Source organism: Humulus lupulus, chromosome 1 (genome assembly GCF_963169125.1).
Source record: "Humulus lupulus chromosome 1, drHumLupu1.1, whole genome shotgun sequence".
Taxonomy (NCBI): Eukaryota; Viridiplantae; Streptophyta; class Magnoliopsida; order Rosales; family Cannabaceae; genus Humulus; species Humulus lupulus.
In genome coordinates this window covers 23,949,267-23,968,747 of record NC_084793.1, presented here as the reverse complement: position 1 = coordinate 23,968,747, position 19,481 = coordinate 23,949,267, and the positions used below count along the sequence as shown (strand labels likewise).

At 42.0% G+C, this 19,481-nt stretch overlaps 1 protein-coding gene across 1 annotated transcript; it reads left to right on the top strand.

Annotated features, from left to right (window-relative positions):
* Positions 1-4,617, top strand: LOC133789170 (aspartate--tRNA ligase, chloroplastic/mitochondrial). The gene is made up of 15 exons (XM_062226927.1): positions 1-436; positions 533-676; positions 781-893; positions 1,048-1,159; positions 1,257-1,328; positions 1,806-1,897; positions 2,042-2,162; positions 2,373-2,495; positions 2,678-2,873; positions 2,974-3,161; positions 3,259-3,330; positions 3,439-3,537; positions 3,647-3,727; positions 3,904-3,961; positions 4,056-4,617. The coding sequence occupies exons 1-15, from the start codon at positions 74-76 to the stop codon at positions 4,316-4,318; spliced, it is 2,097 nt and encodes a 698-aa protein (XP_062082911.1). The 5' UTR covers positions 1-73; the 3' UTR covers positions 4,319-4,617.
* The last annotated feature ends 14,864 nt before the right edge of the window (positions 4,618-19,481 follow it).

The window sequence follows — 19,481 nt, the reverse complement described above, 5'->3', positions numbered from 1 at the left end:
CGAAGCTCTATCTTCAGAGGTCAGAGACAAAGCCAAAGCTTTCTATTCTCTTCTTCTCTGCGAGTTATCCGCCATGTCCGTACTTCTCAGAGCTTACCCTCTCATATCAGTCCGCGCCAAACCTCGATTGACTCTCTTATTCAATACCATTATTCTCAGACCCTTAATCACCAAAACACTTTACGGAAACAGAAGAACCTTTTGCTCTGTTTCCGCTTTCTCAACTTCTCCTAACGATACTCTTATCGAGACTCCAAAATCTCCTTCGATTCCAGTCAAGGAAACCCTCGATTGGGTAAGTCGGACCGGGCATTGTGGTGAGCTTTCGGTTGATGACGTAGGCAAACGGGTCCGGTTATGCGGGTGGGTCGCGCTTCGTCGTTTTCACGCCAAGCAGACTTTCTTAATCCTCAGAGACCATACTGGTGTTGTCCAGGTGTGAGTTTCGATCTTTTCTCGAACGGGTTCAGTTCCTTTTATTGAAATTTTCCCGGGAAGTATTTTACTTTAATTTAATTTTTATGTGTTATAGGTCACAACACTTAAGGATGATTTTCCTGATGTGCATTCTACTGTTAAGGAATTGAGGATTGAGTATGTAATTGCAGTAGAAGGTATTGTTAGGCATCGGCCAAGCGCTTCAATCAACGAGAAAATGAAAACCGGCTATGTAGAAGTAAAAACTACTATTGACTTTCTTGTCTTGTTCATATTCTATGTGTTAATGTAGTCACTGTTTTTATTTATGTAGCTTAGTTTTGTATTGTCGATGTATGTTAGGTTGCAGCAGAGCATGTTCAATTACTAAACGATGTAAAATTGAAGTTGCCCTTTTCGATTCATACTACTGGGGATGAGGCAAAAGATTCTGTGAAGGAGGAAATTCGTTTAAGGTATTTAATTCTGTGAAGAACTTGGGACATAATGTAGTTCAATATAGTTTTCCCAGGGCATAATGTGGTTCATATAGGATTCAAAAACTATCTTTACACTATTGTGTTTGTTGGGACTATTTAAATTAAAGAGTACTCAGATTTGTTTTGTTAGATATCGGTGCCTTGATCTACGCCGCCAACAAATGAATTCCAACATTATGCTGCGTCACAATGTCATGAAACTTATTCGAAGATACCTTGAAGATGTGCATGATTTTGTGGAGGTATCATCTTCTGAATTATTAGGCTCCCATAATTGAATAAAAAAGAAAGGGTTCATTAGCGCTTTGATTCTGATTCCCGCTCATGGTTATAAGGTAGATTGAGACTCCAATACTCTCTAGATCTACTCCAGAAGGTGCACGAGATTATTTGGTGCCCTCAAGGGTTCAGGTACAATTTTACTTTAGCAGCCATTTAGTTATAAATTTTTTGTTCAATTACTTCTGTACCTATTAATTGCTCTAGGAAATTCAGGAAAATCTGCAGCGAAACTTCTGAGGTTAATTCTTTGAAGCATTTAAGTGTACATTCCGGGCTATGTTTTTAATCATGCGGATGATGTGATGCCTTTACTTTGTTTGTCATAAACAAATTCTTATTGCCTTGTTCTTAATTAGTTGTAGAATTATATGCTAAATGCATCAACAAGTGGAGTCATGCCTCTGGTTTTGCTTCAAATTTTGAAACTTTGGTTCTTTGATATATTTAAAAGTGATGTAATGATTATAGGTACAGTATTAGTTCGTGATAATTAAACATTATTATTCAATCAGGAATATACCAAATATGCTTTTAATCTTACAATCTTCCACGGGCTAGTTACCTCCATCTTGCTTGCAGAACTGATTTCACTTTCTGTGTTTGAAGCCAGGGACATTTTATGCTTTGCCTCAAAGCCCACAACTATTCAAGCAAATGTTAATGGTTTCTGGTTTTGACAAATACTATCAAGTAGCCAAGTAAGTTTTGCAAGTTTTGCTTTATCTTCCAGTTTGAGCTTATTTTGATTTCACTTTATTCGCTTATGCTTGAGCTTTCTGCTTTTCCTACCAATAAACTCATTGCTTGATTCATTATTAATTTGTTTTCTTATTTATGTGAAGATGTTTTCGGGATGAAGATCTGAGAGCAGACAGACAACCTGAATTCACTCAACTTGATATGGAACTTGCTTTCACTCCTTTGGAGGACATGCTGAGGCTTAATGAAGATTTGATAAGAAAGGTCAGTTTATAACGAAGTAGCTTAATTTGATTGAAACTGTCCAGGACTTCAAGTTCTGTTGGATTGGTAATGTTCAGGTTTCTTGTGGAACGAATAACTAAAAAAATTAAGTAGCTAGAGGGGGTCCTACTGCTTTCTTTTGGTAAATGAATTAATTAGGTTTGCTCTCTTTCTTCCATGGGAGTGATTTGAAAGCTTTATCTGTTGCAGGTTTTTTTAGAGATTAAAGGTGTTCATCTACCAAATCCCTTCCCTAGGCTTACATATGCTGAGGCAATGAGTAGATATGGTTCAGACAGGCCTGATCTTAGATTTGATCTTGAATTGAAGGATGTAAATATCTCTCTCTTGTTTCTTCATTGACTAATTGTTAACATGCAATTTATGCAATATTTTTTTTAATCCTGTCATATGTTTCTTTTCTATTTCTAGTTTTCTTTGATCTTATTTTACATCTTAGTCTTTTTAGGGGAATAGTGTAAATATTTGATGAAAGCATGTTTTCTCTGTTGCAGGTATCTGATATATTTTCAGATACCCCCTTCAGGCCTTTTTCACATGCCTTGAGTAAAGGGGGGATTATTAAAGTGCTATGTGTTCCCTCCGCTGCTAAAAGATATTCAAATAATGCTCTCAGGAAAGGGGACATTTACAATGAAGCAATTGCATCTGGTGCAGAGAAGTTGACTTTCTTGAAGGTGAAGGATGATGGTAATAAAAATTCATTGTTTGTCTGTTTGGTTCATTTTTTGGATTTGAAAGGGTCGGTATTCCATCATGTATTCACAAGTAAAGGTTTCAATATTTGTAGGATCCATGGAAGGAAATCCTGCATTATTATCTTGTATGGATCCAACAAGTAAAAATCAGTTCATGTTGCGCTGCTCTGCCAGGCCAGATGATCTTATATTATTTGCAATCGGTCATCAGGCTTCTGTAAACAGAACTCTTGATCGACTTAGGTTGTTTGTAGCACATGACCTTGACTTGATTGACAATGTAAGCTCTGCAACCATTTGTTTTAAGCGTCAGTTATATTTTCTACTCAAATTTTCTTGAAATTTGACTTTCCCAATCTGTTGCTTTTGATATTTAGTCCAAGCATTCAATTCTATGGGTGACTGATTTTCCGATGTTTGAGTGGAATGACTCGGAGCAAAGGCTTGAGGTCTGCTTCTTGATTTAATCTTGCACCCTCTTTCACAACTGCCTGTTTGTTTCTTTCTGTGGTGGCAAAAGCTCTACCTCTATGCCTAAAGTTGTCATTGTTTCGCAGGCTTTGCATCATCCCTTCACAGCCCCAAACCCTGAAGACATGGAAGATCTTTCCTCTGCTCGTGCTTTGGCCTATGACATGGTTTACAATGGAGTAGAGGTAAGAGAGTTATATTTGATCCTAACCTGTGTTAGTTGTGTAAGTTTTATTAACCCTTAGCTCTGAGTGCAATGTGATTATTTCCTCTCAATTGATTGTTATTTGTTAGATTGGTGGGGGAAGTTTAAGAATTTACAAACGAGAGGTTCAGCAAAAAGTTTTGGAAATTATCGGAATATCCCCTGAAGAGGTAAATATGGTTAGGCCTTGACACAGTAGTGTTTGGCTTAAAAGTTTCTTGTAATTATTTCTCTCTCTTCTCTATACAAGTGCTTACTTGCATCTTTTGTCTTTTAATGCATAAAATTTTATGTTCTTCTAAACAAGTAAGAATTATTGGGTGGTAATATGCTGTTTTTTCTCCAGGTTGAAGCTAAATTTGGCTATCTTCTTGAGGCATTGGACATGGGCGCTCCTCCTCATGGTATCGAAGCCTTTCTATAAATATATATATTCACTGGTCATTGACTGATGATCACAACAACTATGTTATATAACTATAATATGCTGGTACGCAGGGGGAATAGCTTATGGATTGGATAGACTGGTGATGTTGTTGGCTGGTGCTAATTCCATCAGGGATGTCATAGCCTTCCCAAAGACGACAACTGCCCAATGCGCCCTCACTCGAGCACCATCGGAGGTGGATCCTCAGCAGCTCAGAGATCTTTTGTTGGTTCCACATTCTAAGGCAGAGGTGGATCTACCTTCTGCGGAAAAGGTCGATCCACCGGCGGAGGAGGAGGTGAGTCCTCAGGAGCTCAGAGATCTTTCTTCTTGAGCTGGTTGATTCAACTTAGTTAGGTTGGCACATAATTTGGAATTTGATGTTCCATTTCAAAATGATTGTACCAGAATTCTTATGCGGCTTGCAGTCTAGTAGCAATGAAATTTGAGTTAATAATTTGGATATTATACTTTAAACACAACTTTTCAATTCACAAAAATAACGAAGAAAAGTTGCTTGTGCTACAAGTTACATTTAAATGTTCATCCTCAGCAGCTCGGAGATCTTTTGTTTCGTAGTCATTTGATGTACCCATTGGTAGTTAGCAGTGTAATTTAGAAATGATTGATATAGTTTGTGTTTTTATTTTTAGACAATAGAAGATGAAAAAAAAAAAAAAATCAATTCACAAATTAGGTCCTGGATGATGTCCCGTTGGGTACGGAGGCAGGAGTTGTGCCGTTCCATCATCCAAGCAAGGGCTTGAGAAATATAAAGGATATTGAAAGGCTATATATATATATAAGGGTATATATATATATATATATAAGGGTAGCTAATATATCATTGCTCCTTAAAACTTTAGTTAGCCAGTCAGCTTGTTGAAGAAGGTACTATCTATTTATTCATTTAATTATCTGATAATAATAAAATAACAAATTTAGTTCTGTATTTATTTTTCTTTTCACATGCTTATTATTTTGTATTATATAACAGATAAGACGTTCAGCATAAGAGGCACACCACGCTGACACATTATTCAAAAACAACTAATTAAATATAATATATTATTCAAACACAAATTTGGTACACTAAACCATCATATTATCTACCTTTTGTTTTACTAAAGAAATTTAAAACTTTTATACTCCTACATTAAAAATAAAAATAATTGAAATTATACTTTTTGACAATTTCATAAAAAATTCACTCACAAAATTTTATTCTTTTCATTAAACCGAAAATAAAAACAAATAAATTTTTTTAACAATTTTTTTATATTCTTTAATTTCTTTTTTGTATTAATTTCAATAATTTTTTTAATTGTTTCATATATTTTTTTTATAAAAATCATGTATAATTGTTTTACTTTAACAAGTTTTAATGTATATATATTATTATTTTTGCCTAATGTTTTATTTAAATATATTTAGAATATGTAAAAGAAAAAACAAAGTGAGCATAAGTTAAATATAAATATGTATTTTATGCTAATTTTAATAAGTGTTGAGGCAAGATTTCATCAACTAAGAATTAGGAGAGCAAGAAGGTAAATAAGGGACTAGCTAAGAATTCAATTCAATATTTATGGTGGAGTAACAATGAAATTAATAAATAAGATTATTTAATTAATAGTCTAGTTTTTTGGAGGTCAAAGGTCCATGGTCTCCAAGTCACCTGTATACTACATTGTTTAGGGTACAGGTGGTATTGACAAAATAAATTGAGAGAACTAAAATTACAAGGAATTAATTTTAAAGGCAAATGTATAATTATGAGATAATTATTTGTAATTAATTAATTAATTTAATTGATATGTATTATTTAAAAACTATATATTAGTTTAGAATAATATTAATTAAATTTTAATTAATTAAGGTTAATCTAGTGTTCTCCAGCAAATTTGAAGAACTCTCTAGTTGTGACTAGGTTACCGCTAAGGGCTCTGAACCAGGATCGTGTTGAGGGTCGTTCTTATTTGCTTTGCATTGGACCTGAGGTAAGAAAACTGCACCCAATAGATGCTATATGTGAATATCTGTATGATTAGGGCTCGACCCTGCTAAAGAACATAGTTATTACTGTGTGTGCACTTAATTGACTGAGATATGATGATTATGTATGCATACTTGTGTTGTCTAGAGTATGCTTATATGTATCTGGTTATCTGTTAAGTCATTGACTTATTAGTCAAGAGCGATAATAGTGCGCTATACACTAGTCGAAGGGCTTAGGCCTAATCTGGAACATACTATTACGTTGACCGACCCCATGGTCGCTTAGAAAACAAAGCGCTCGGATAACTCTATGGCTAGTTATACAGAGCTACGACAAAGGGCCCAGGGTGACTCTACGGTCACCTAGCCAGGGCATAGGGCCCCGGGATGACTCTATGGTCACCTATCAGAGCAACGAGCCCTAGAAGGATCCTATAATCATTTATTTGTAATTGTATGCATGCATGAGTAGGTTATTACTGCTGGGCATGCTAGATATGCATCTGAAATCTGTATTTACTATTCATGCACATGTTTAAAGTTTTATTGTTGAGCCTTGGCTCATGGGTGCTACGTGGTGCAGGTAAAGGGAAAGGGAAGCAGGACCAACTCTGAGTTAGAGATCTTCGGTGGCAGCATGTACATATGCAGCTGCTCGACCAACACGGCCGGGGTTATCTTAGAGGAACTAGGGTTGGACCCTCTTTTGCCGCTTAGGTCGGCTTGTTGTCCCATTCTGAACTGTAAATGACCTTTTAAATATTTATTTTGGGATCTCATGTATAAACTAAACTTTTAATGAAAAGTCAAAGTTCATTTTTGACCAAATTTTTAACCCTAATCCTTATCATTAACCTTAGTTACACGTTTTTAACCATTGGACTTGATTAACAAGTCTAGCACTATTTAAAGTACATAGTGTAACAGTCTTGGCTAACCAGGGCGTTACAATATCTCTTGTCAACAATTCTTTGCATCCATATCTACCTGGTTGTTAAATGCCCACGTGGCAGCACACAATTGGTCTAGGTAATTTAATTAATGGTTTTTTATTTAAATATTTAAAAATTAAATAAAAATGACTTATAATATCCCACTAAGTCACTCGACAACCCTACTATGTGATATTTGGAAGAATTTATTATTTCATCTTTAATATCAAGCTTTTTTTATAGTTAGAAATTATTAAAACTTACCTAATTCAAAATTAATAAATTACATATATTTGACTTACATGTTTGTTAAAAAGTTTTAAAATATATAAAAAATACAATTTAATATTTATAATTTATTTTATACTTGTTATCTAGTTTATGGGTTAAAAAAGTATTTGTGAATAAATATAATTTTATTGTTAAATAACTAGTAATGATATTTGTGTAAATTTATATCAAAGATATAATTAGAAACGAATAATTAGCTAATGGAGGGTGTGGAGAGAAAAAAAATGGGTGTGAATAAAATCACCATAAATTTATTTATAACTGATAAAACCCAATCAATCTTAAATTTACATATTAATTGTACTCACAATTTGATTATCCAAACTAATCTCTCATAATTTATTAACTAATTTAGTAACTATCAACTAACTGGATAACTGGGTGTGAAATTCAAAACATTTGACTATGTCTAGAGTCACTAGAAAGCTAATATGGTAACCATCCACCAATTAGGTTACTAGTTGTGATATTTAGAACAATTGATTGTGTATAGTGTTACTAATTATTCTAACATCCCTTAATATCCCATTTAGTCACCCTGTAACTCTAGAAATGAGAAAGCCACGTCATTTCTACTCACAAATTGCAGCCTCCAAGCTAATCTCTCACAATTTGACAACTAATTTGGTAACCATTCACTAATTAAGTTACTAGTTTGTGATATTCTGAACATATGACTATGTCTAGTGTCACTAATTGTACTAACATCCCTTAATATCCCATTTAGTCACTCTGGAATTCTAGAATGAGAAAACCACCTCATTTATAGTCACAATTTGCAACCTCCAAGTTAATCTCTCATTGTTTACTGAGTTTTTCAGAAACTAGAATTATGAAAGATAAGAGAGCTAAAAAGAAAGGATTTAAAATATTCACGCAAGGTTTTTACATGGTTGGAGCGTTAATGAGCCTTAGTCCACGAGTCAGTTGTATTAGAGCTTAGAGAGCTTTTGACAATGGAGTTTTCTACAAGTTTGAGTAGAGTAATTGCTTGCTACAGTGCACAACTGGTCCAACTTATAGGCAGTTTAGGTGCGATGGGCTTGGGCCAGACTAATCCAGGCCCAATAGGGATGTAATCATGGTTTGCTCGCTAATGGAGGCTTAATACAAATGATATTTCTAAATAATACATATTAATCAAGGTCCATTGGGCCGACTTGGGCGTGGCCAAGCCGTACAGCTGCCAATAGTACGTAACCTCAGACTGGTCTACGTGGGCTTCTAAGGGGATCCTGGGGACATGATCTATCAGAGTAGTGGCATTACTGTTTCCTAGCAGCAGCGTACATTCCGTATGTAACCTCTTCTGCAGGTTAGTTGAGGAGACCAACTTCCGTGTTTCTTGGGAATGTGTCAGCGTCAGGGAAGATCAATCCTGCCCTTTCTGGACATCAGGTTCGAGTTCCTTTACCAACGTCCTAGTCCATTCACCGGGACTGTGGTTCATTAACGAGGGATCAGGTTCATTCTTGACAATGTTGTATTCCCAAACTGCTGGGCCTGCCACCTCTTCCCGCATCCCGGAGGATACAGATAGGTTGGGACTGAGAAGATGAGTTAGGCCTGCATCTTGGTCCCGATTCCCTTGTCATTGTCGCGCCTATCAGACATAGTTGGGCTTACTGATGACTGGGCCTTTAGAAATTTCTTCTTCCCCATCCTTTGGGCTTAGGATGAGCCTTCGACCTCTTTGGAAGAGCACACATGCCCATTATATCATGCCACATGTCCAGGGGAAAACAAGGATAACATTTACCCCCCAAGTCTTCATCCGTGTTTGCATGGTGGAGACTTGCCTCATTCTCCTAGTTCAAATCCAAATATCCCAGTTTGTTTCCTAGAAGTTAGGTTCATTTACTTGGGGGCCGCTCGGGCGATTTTGCATGGCAGTAACTTTCCTCATTCTCCCGGACCAAATCCAAATAGCCCGGTTTGTTTCCTAGGAGATAGGTTCATTTACTTAGGGGACACTTGGGTGATCCCCGTCTTATCAAATTCACCACGTTTTACACACGTCCCCCAATGATTGGTGCGTCTGCACCACTCGCGCCTAACAGATCTGGAAAGAATCTTTTGATTGTCACAGTGACCGATGGGTGTCAGCGTGATTTCCGAGACGTCCCGTTTGCACGAGAGATGTTGATAGGGTACTCGAGTGGGCTATTTAATACCTCTGCACCATTTGGGATCGTCGGATGGGGATAATCTTGAAAATTTCAATATAGACCGTTGGATCAGGTGGGCATGGACCGTGGATTGACGAATCCACGATCTGGCACTCGATTGGGCTAATTAAAGCCCATGCGTTATCCAGGACCGTTGGATGGGGATAGTCTTGAGATTCCCATTTTGAGCCGTTGGATCAAACAAAGGGCTTTTGCCCTATAAATACCTCCACAGTTTCATTTCCAACTTTACACATTCTAAAAAATCAGAGCTAAATGAGAGCTTTTTATGTCCGAATTCGCCGACGAACTTTTCCGACGACTTCTCCATTTCCGTTCTTGTTTGTTTCCGATACAACCTTTTTCTGCACATCCCTTAGACGATTTGGTCCCAGTTCAACCAGTTGACGACCTATTGCATCGCCTTTTTCAATTCAAAGCTGAGATCTTGCCGACCTTGTCGCTGGAGACCTTATAACTTTCAAACCCGGTACCTCACAGTAAGTTTTCTGGTCTTTTTCCTCTGTTCATTCCCTTATTTTTTGTAATGTTGCCTCCACGAACATAGGACTATTAAGGCCGTGACCGCCATGTAGGGTGGTCCTAGGCAGAATGATGTAGGGTTAAGATGTAGATTGCATAGGTAATCTCTGGTATGGTTGTCTCGGATCACTTCAGACGTTCCAAGATTGATTCAGGAAAGTTAGAGAAAAACCTCTCATTCCTAGTTCCCGAACAAGGTTCTTGGGATCTCCATTGATCCCGGATCTGGTCCGGAGGGGACTTCTCCAAGCAGTTTTAGGAGAACCCCCGTACCTTAACCAATTTTTTTTTGGGTTTTGGTGCTAACTACTTAGTTTTTGTTTCCTTTGTTGCACCCAGGTCCCTGATCATGAGCCGCTGCGTCACCCTTCACCCAGAAGACTACATGCAGTCGGGCCCTATTGTCCTGGAAGGGCATAAGCCTCCCATGGGCAACAGATGGGAGATGGATGAGGAGAGAAACGAGTTCGGGAACTACCAGATGATGCATGCCCTGGAGAAGCATTTGGGAGTGGAATCGACTCCCAAACTCTTCTACAACCGGTTGGCCCGGAGGGAAGAGAAGGCCCATACTAGCGTGAGCGAGTTCGGGGCCTGGAGTGTAAGCCATATTAGTGCGGGAGCTACAATCCCGCTTCACAACTATTTCGTGCAATTCCTAAATTTTATGGGGATTGTGCCATTCCAACTCTTGCCCTAGGCGTACAAGCTGCTTGCGGGATGGCGCATCTTCTGTGCGTTGAAGGAGATCCCGATGCTCACCCCTACGAAGGTGTTATACTTCTACAAGCTGGAGCTGCAACTTAATGCTAAGGACAAGACCCGGGACATATTCTATAGATTGAAGCCCCGTGTTAATTATTTGGTTTCATTTAGCACCTGGAAACACCACCTGGAAACACCCCCCGGATGCCAGACACTACTAGTTTATGAAATCCGAGTTCCTCTTGGAGAAGAACACCACATTGGTGCTGGATTTCCAGCGCATGGGAAAGTTGTTTTTCCTCTCGAGTCTTTTAGTTTCCTTTTGTTTTGTTTGCTCCCCATTCACATTCCTAGAAAACAGGACCGATGCCTAGACTCTCCTCACCAAATAAATCCTTAATCACAAGAAGTATTATGCCACCCTGAGCATGGAGGGGCTAGACGTGGTGGGCTTTGTGACCATGGATAATCTTCGACTGGTTGGGACGCTCGCCACCAACCAGATGATAAATGCTTCTAGCTTCTGGGGGCTGCAGTGCGAGAGGGACCTTGGCCTGAGGGAGGAGTTGGCCCTCATCCACATTGAGGCCGTAGAGGCCGCGGCCCAGGCAGACGAGGAGAAGAAGAAAAATGAGCAAGCCCGCAAAGCGGAGAGGGCCATGTCCGAAGAGCTGGACGCCCTTATCGAGGGGGATCAACCGAATACTGGGTCTCCCGGAGCTAGAACCTCGGGGCAAGGTAACTTGCCTTTGCTTTTAAATTATATTCCTCATTTTGAGGACTTAGTTAGGGATAGGCAATTGTATCTAGACTACCTGATTGGGGCCGTCAGAGAAATGGGGCTTCCTTGCCCCATTGTCCTAGATACGTCAACCCTGATGTATTCGTCCGGGTTTTTACAATACGGTAACTTTTTGGACTTGGACGACATGGGGGATCACATTCATTCTTTCGCCCTAGGGGAGTTGATTCATGCCTGTTCTTTAGATAAGGGTTCGTCCCGGAGGACTTTAGACCTTAATATTTGCTTTGATTTTTTACTTCTGTCCCCCTTCATATGCTTTGTTGATTAATTTTTCTGTTTATTTCAGGTGACCCATACATGTCTAACCCTTTGACCAAAAATAAAGAGATGATCGAGGCCAGGGAGATCACGGCCAAGGCTTCGGCGAAGAGGGCCACCGAGGGGCAGCACAAAAAAAAGGTGATCAAGCTAATCCTCGGGGATTCGAGGCTGGACCCAGAGGTTTCTGAGAGGGCTCCAGCCACAAGTGTCCTCCCAACGGTGCACACTGAAAAAGTCCCGTCCCTGCCCGCTCCTCTCCCAATTATCGACTTGGAGCATGAGCCTTCCAAAAGTGGAAGGGCAGAGAAGAGGGCAGCGGACTCGGTCGTTGACGAGTCCCCGAAGCGGGCCAAGAGGGCCAGAACCAAGGAGCTTGCCCCAATTAAGGAGCATTCCTTCGGGGAAAGCCTCATCGTTACATGGGAGGTCCTGGAGGCTCCCAGGCTTCCCATTAATCCAGCACTCCCCGAGGAAGGGGACCTGGTCCTCCAAGAGGAGAGGACAAGAATGGTGTCTCGGGCTTGGGAGGATGGACGGGACAAGCTGGATGAGGTGTATCGGGCCTTGACTGTCCGACGGAAGGTGCAGTTTGCTGAGCGTTCAGACGCCTTCGACGCTCCCCAATAGATCGTGGATTGGTTCATAGCTGAGACAGGGTTCCGACCTAAGTTGGGGCAGGATACGGCTTCGCTAGCTGCGGACCTGCTGGCCCAGGTGGGAACGACTATGTCTACCCTTTAGCTGAAGCGGTACACCACCTTGGCCAGCCAGGATGCCCTGTTCATCTCTCAGGCCATTCGTCACCAGGCCACCGCAGTAAGTTATATGTCCGTATATTCTTTAAATTTGCCATACTCATTGCCTATATGTTATCTAACTTTAGCTTGTTCCCGGATGCCTTGTTGGCCCACATGAATGTGGATCTGGTGGCAGAGATAACAATGATGCTGGAGACGGCCCAGCTGGAGCTGGAGGGGGCTGTTAACTAGCGGGAAGCCTCTAGGGAGGCCCTGGCCAAAGAGGATGCTCAGATTCAGGTTGATCGTGAGAGGGTCGCTCAGATACAACCCCAACACGAAGAAACTTTGTCCAGGAAGGGCACCGACCACAAGAAGTTGGTGGACAGCCTAGAGGCGGAGCTGCTTCATGTTCAAGGCTCAGAGGCGTCAACCAAGGCCCTCCTGGAGGCAGCTGAGGCCCAATCTCTCCAAGACCGGGAGAAGGTTGCAACCCTTGAGTCCTGGATTCAGGCCCTGGATAGCTTGCTCCAACTGGAGATAAAGCGGAACGAGGAGGCTCGCCAAGCAAAGAAGCAAGCTGATGCCTTACTGGAGGCCACCTTTGACGAGGCCATTTATATGGCTTGGCCCCAGGACAAGAACATGAACCTCCTCGTCTACCCAGACCTGACTGCGAAGAAGGCTGAATTTGAGGCCAAGGAGAAAGCCTATGCGAAGCTTCTGTCCAGGGACGAGCAAGATGAAACTCTCCCGGATGTCCCGGATCAGGGCGAAGCCTAGGCCTGGGCCTTTGGGTTTTAATTAGGGCTTTTTTCTTTTTGTTTGAACAAGTATTAATTTTATGGATTCGGGTGCGTCGAAGAAAATTTTTATCATTTGTACTTATATATTGATTTTATCTTATGCTCTATGGTTTCCATTTTTCATTCCTCTATTTTCCCTCACAATTCACTAAGTGTTTTACCACTCTGCATGAACATGGGTTGAATATTGGGTCCTGGTTCCAATAGCCGGGGCCACTAAAGGCATTTAGCCTGTCCTGGGACCCGTGTTCGGGTCTTGACGGTCTGGACCATTTCAAACTTATCAATATAACTTAGCTTTTTTATCCCAATTTTATAGTTCGGGCTCCAACGACTTGGACCGTTAGAGATTTCTTTTAGGTATGAGTTAATAACTGTCATCTGATATATTTTTCTTGACTCTGATGTTCAAATTCCGACGCTCTAGACCATCAGGGATCAGTTGATTAGCTTATTTCGAACCTAGGGGTTAGGTTCCAATGGCCTGGGCTGTTTATAAGTGTAATTTTAAACAACTTAGCCCTACGACTCACGTTCCAATGGTTCTGGGCCATTATAGAGGAAACATGAATAATGATTTGGGACCTTGCTAGGTCAACCAAGTTTTGGTCATGTACCCCCGGGCCATGCATGTCTAAGTTAGGACTGGGCCTGAGCCGTACGTCTTATTGAGTTTTATACCCCCTGAACCATGTATGTTCGGGTTAGGATTGGGTCTGAGTCGTACGTCTTATTGGATTTTATACCCCCCCAGACCATATATGTCTGGGTTAGGACTGGGCCTGAGCCTTGCGTCCTGTTTTGTTGGGAGTTAGGTTTTGCTACCCCCAGCCTATTTGGTCTAGACTAGAACTAAACTCTGTGTTTTGCATTCTGTTTTGTTTTTATTCCTGGACTTGCTCGTATAGATGGTCATACCCCCCAAGTGATCGAAGACTGTAGTCTTGGGTCACTTGTTAGTGTGAAAAAGAACGAAGACGTATACAAATTTTTATTTCTTTACAATATTTCTTTATGATGTTTTGCACACACCATTTTCATTAAGTAAGAAATCGCCCTGGGGCGTACATTGTTAAAAAGAAAAATTAGGAAAGAACAGAATCAAACCCTCCCGCTACTGATAGTACCAGCGGAGGTGTTCTGTATTCCAGGCCCTTGGGACCTCTGTTCTGTCTAGTCGCCTTAAGCGATACGTTCCCGAACATACTTCATTTTGGATTTCATAGTGTTATCCCCAAAATTTGAAAATGATGATGTGGCAATAGAAATGACATGTGGCAAGGATTGGTTGAGTGATCTGGCTTAGGAGTAGCCCAGTGCATCAATGAAGAGTTTTGACTGCTTGAGAGATGTCATGACTGACCGGTTAAGTTGATGCATCCGACCAGTAATGACTTTGCTGCCCAGGAAGGACTTTGCTGATCGGCCATGCACATGTCCGACCAGATAGATGCATATCCTACCAGCCAAGTGCATGTCCTACCAGCCAAGTGCATGTCCTACCAGCCAAGTGCATGACTGCCCAGTAGAGGGATGGCCGACCAGAAAGTGATATTCATCAACCAGGTAGATCAGACTACGTCAAGGTTCCCAGAAATGACTTCAACAAGAATCGGTCTTAGCATACGTGGGAATCTCTCATTCTTCCCACAAATTGGGTGTTCTGTTACATTTTGAATATTTTTGTAATTCAAATATAATAAATATAATGAAATATCCCGATTATAGGGGATAACAGATGTATGATCCTAAGCCTATAAATAGATGGCTTATAGGATTAGAAAATGACTTTTTTTTTTTTGGGAAATTGGGAGTTTTGATCTGAATTTTCTAGAGAGAGAGTGTGCTTTTTCTTGAGAGAACTTTTTTGTATTCTGAGAATTTACACTGAAGAAACTCAGTTGACACAGGTTCATATGATCTTGAGTGTAGATAAATAATCATATCTCTAAGTGGATTAGGCTATTACCAACATATTGGGGCTGAAACACTATAAAAATTGCATGTGTTATTTACTTTCTGTTCAAAATTGTCTGTGTCGTTTAATTTCTCTTGAAGGCTTTATCGTTTTTGACGTTCTCACGTCGTTGGCCAAAAGCGCGGTCAACATTTTGGTGCTTTCATTGAGAGCCTGAAGAGAAAAATAGACAGTCCCTGGAGTAATATGGCGCCTAAGAACACCAATGCAGCCTCCAAGAAGACAGGTTCCTCTAAAGAGCCTGCTAGATCAGAAGGTCATAGCCTTCAAGACCGTGAGTCTGAGCCTAGAGTCGTGCTCGAAGATGTAACCCCAGAGGTTGAAGAGCTCCAAGAAGCCATGAGCGCCTTCCAGGAGGAGATGGCACAGTTCAATGCCAGGCAGGAGGCGTTTGCTGAGGAAATGGCTAGGCAGAATGCCGCATTCGAGCAGTAAAGACGGGAAATGGACGCCAGGAGTGAGGAGATCCATCGACAGCAGGAGGAGGCCAACATGCGACATCGCGAAGCTGCACTCGCTCTAGAGGCAGCTACGCAGCTGACCCGAGCCAATGCCCAGGCTGCACCTGGAGTGGCAGCCACCCCAGGAGCAAGGAACACAGAAGCTGGTCGTAAGAAAACTGATAGACCAAGCAGAGGTGGTAGTAACCCACCTGGTCGTGAGGAAGAAGGAGTCCGATCGGACACTGCCTCAACTCAAAGGGGGAACTCCAAAACCCCCTCAAGGAGCCACCGATCAGAGACTTCTAGATCAGGAAGTCACAAGTCGGGCGGCAAGAAAGCTGAGCTGGAGCACAATAGAGCTCCTCGAGGCAATGAGACTTCCCACTTCAAAGATGGGCATGGGCGTGATGAAGCTGACAGTCATCACACTGACCAGTCGAAGGACAAGAATAATGATAACCATCGAGGAGGAAAGGATCGCCCAGCTCAGACAGGAAGGCCACCACTGCATCCTAACCAGCGCAGTGGCAAGGAGCATGTTCCACCCAGCAAACCTTCCGAGAAGACTCGAAGTACAATGTTCGATCAATTGGGAAAGCACACTACTCAGAAGGATCTAAGGGACGTCATTGCTGATAGACGTAGGACCGTCCCGGTCGAAGAGCAAGAGCCAATCCGACCTACCAGCTGAGTAGAAATACTCGATGATGGTCAGCCGGATAGGAGCGCTCGACCAGGCGGTCCCGAAAATGAGTCCCTAGCAGTAACCCCAGGCATCCAAGCCCAGCTTGATGCTTTGACAGCAGCAGTCCAGAGCCTGTCAAAACGACCATCTGCGATTGATCCAGTAGACCAAAGGAGTGGCAGCCTTTTCTGTGCTCGAATTAAAGCAGCTCAACCACCAGCAAAATACAAAGCACCGGTACTGCCAGTTTATATAGAAAAGGCAGACCCGATTAGGCATGTTGGGAAGTTCAAAGATCAGATGGAGCTGCTCGGGGTGAGTGATGACTATCGTTGCAGAGTCTTCCCCGCCACATTGTCCGACACTGCCCAAGAGTGGTATTGGAAGGTCAAGCCTAACTCCATCACTTCTTGGGAAAGTTTTAGAAAGGAGTTTTGCAGGCAGTTTAGTGCTGCTCGGACCCCTCCTATTTATGCCAATCATTTGGCAGATATAAAGCAAGGGAAAGATGAGTCTCTCAAGAACTACATACAAAGGTCATGAGAGAAGCTAACCGAGCTACTGCAGTAGGAGATGAGGGGAAGATGGTGGCAATCTCTTCCGGCATTATCTTTCGGAGTCCTTTGTGGGACAGCATACATCGCAACCCAATTTCAACATTACAATAGTTTTTGGACCGTGCGGACAAATACATGAAGTTGGACGATGCAATTGAGAAGGGAGAGAAGGGCCTGAACAACCCGAGTGGATCGACTGATCCCCCCAAGAATGGTGGAAATGATCAAAGTGGTGGTAAGAAACGTGGGAATAACGGGTCTGACCGCCACAATGAGAAGAAGGCTAAGTCGGGACCAAACGATAAGCCAACTAAGTATGAACCTTGGTTCACCAACTACACCACTCTTTCGGAAAGCCGAGCGGAGATCTATTTGGCCAGTCATCAAGAGGTTCCCTACCGGAAACCCCCACCTATCAAGAAGAAGATGAGTAAAAGAGATATGAATAAGTTCTGTCGCTTCCATGGAGACTATGGTCATGAAACGAATGAGTGTAATCATCTCAAAGATGAGATAGAGTTTCTCCTCCGGTCGGGGAAGTTAAAAAAGTATCGAGCAGAGAAGACCCAAGGAGAGGGGAGTAACAACAATCCTGGGTTCAAGTGGCAACGATCCCCAACTTTGCAACCTGAACCTGTGGACTTCACACTAGATACTATATGTGGAGGACCACACCTTGCTGGAGATAGCAATAAGGCGAGGGAGAGGTATGCTTGCACCCTTCGTCATGAGTTGGATGCTTCATCCACCTCTGAAATTATGACAGTGGAGGAGCGATCACCAAAGAACCCAAGATACGAAAGTGAGTCCTTCACTTTCACTGAAGAAGATGCTCGACATGTGAGGTATCCTCACAATGACCCTCTTGTTGTGACAGTCCAAATTGCTAATATGAAGGTGAAGAGATGTCTGGTCGACACAGGGAGTTCTGTGAACATTGTTTACAAGTCATCCTTCGAGAGGATGAAGCTTTCGATCAATGACTTGAAGCCATGCTCTCAAGTCATTTATGGGTTTACTGGAGAAGGATTGTCACCAGCTGGAACAATCAAGTTACCAGTCACAACGGGGGAGGCTCCCAAACATGAGACAGTAATGACCGAGTTTTTGATTGTTGACTGCCTGTCCGCCTACAATGTGGTTATTGGTCGACCACTGCTCACAAACTTACATGCGGTAGTTTCAATCTGACACCTTTCCATGAAGTTCCCGACCAGTGCTGGCATAGGCTGTGTCCAAGGAGACTAGAGGGAGGCTAGGGAGTGCTATAATGCCTCGGTAGCTAAGGCAAGGAAGGGGGCTAAGGAGAGCAACATGATTGGATGTGTTGAGAGAAAGGGGGTGGACGAGATGGATGTCGACCGAAGTTTTGCCGTTGTAACCAATCAAGAAGAGATGTTAGAGGAGTTTGGCCAAGAGAGCACTCTTGGTTTAAAAGAGCAGAAAACCCCATCCGGTGATGAAGTCACCAAATAGGGTGTTGCCCAAAGCGAGGGAAGGGACTTTGATCCTCGCTTTGGGGATTATGAAAGTGATGTGGGACCGTCCGAGGAGTTAGAGGAGGTCCTGATAGATGAGAATGACCCGACCAAAGGGGTCAAAATTGGAAAAATGTTGAAAACAGAGGTGAGAGCACAGCTGGTAGAATTCTTGCGAAGGAATCAAGATGTCTTCGCCTGGTCTCACAAAGATATGGTGGGTATCTCACCAACTGTGATCGGCCACATGCTCAACGTGGATGAAAGCTATCCAGTGGTGCAGCAGAAGAGGAGATTGCTCGACAAAGATTGAGCAAAGGCTCTTAAGGAGGAAGTAGAGCGGCTGGAGGAGAATGGTTTATAAGGGAAGCATATTACCCTGCCTGGGTTTCAAACCCAATGTTGGTGCCCAAACCCAATGGAAAATGGAGGACTTGTGTAGATTTTACTGACCTGAACAAAGCATGCCCAAAAGATTGCTTTCCTTTACCGAGAATATACCAGTTAGTAGATGCAACCTCTGGTCATGAAACATTGTCCTTCATGGATGCATATTCAGGGTACAACCAGATCAGCATGCATCCTCCTGATGAAGAGCATACCAGCTTCCGAACAGATATAGGGCTATACTGCTACAAGGTCATGCCCTTCGGACTAAAGAATGCGGGAGCTACCTACCAGCGTTTGGTGAATGGTATGTTCCGCGACTTAATCGGCAAGAGCATGGAGGTGTACGTAGACGATATGCTGGTGAAATCAAAGGAAGTTGAAGGGCACGTGCGAGACTTGGAGGAATGCTTTGCAATACTGAGAAAGTACAGCATGAAGTTAAACCCCCTCAAGTGCTCATTTGGTGTGGGTTCTGGAAAATTTCTTGGGTTTATTGTGAACTCCCGAGGAATAGAGGCAAACCCAGAAAAAATAAAGGCCCTCATAGAAATGAAGTCTCCAGCCAGAATAAAGGATGTACAAAGCTTGATTGGGCGGATTGCAGGTTCGTCTCTAAATCAACGGACAAGTGTGTCCTGTTTTTTAACCTGCTTAGAGGGAGCAAGAAGTTTGAGTGGACAGTAGAATGTGAGCAAGCTTTTCAAGAAATAAAGGAACATT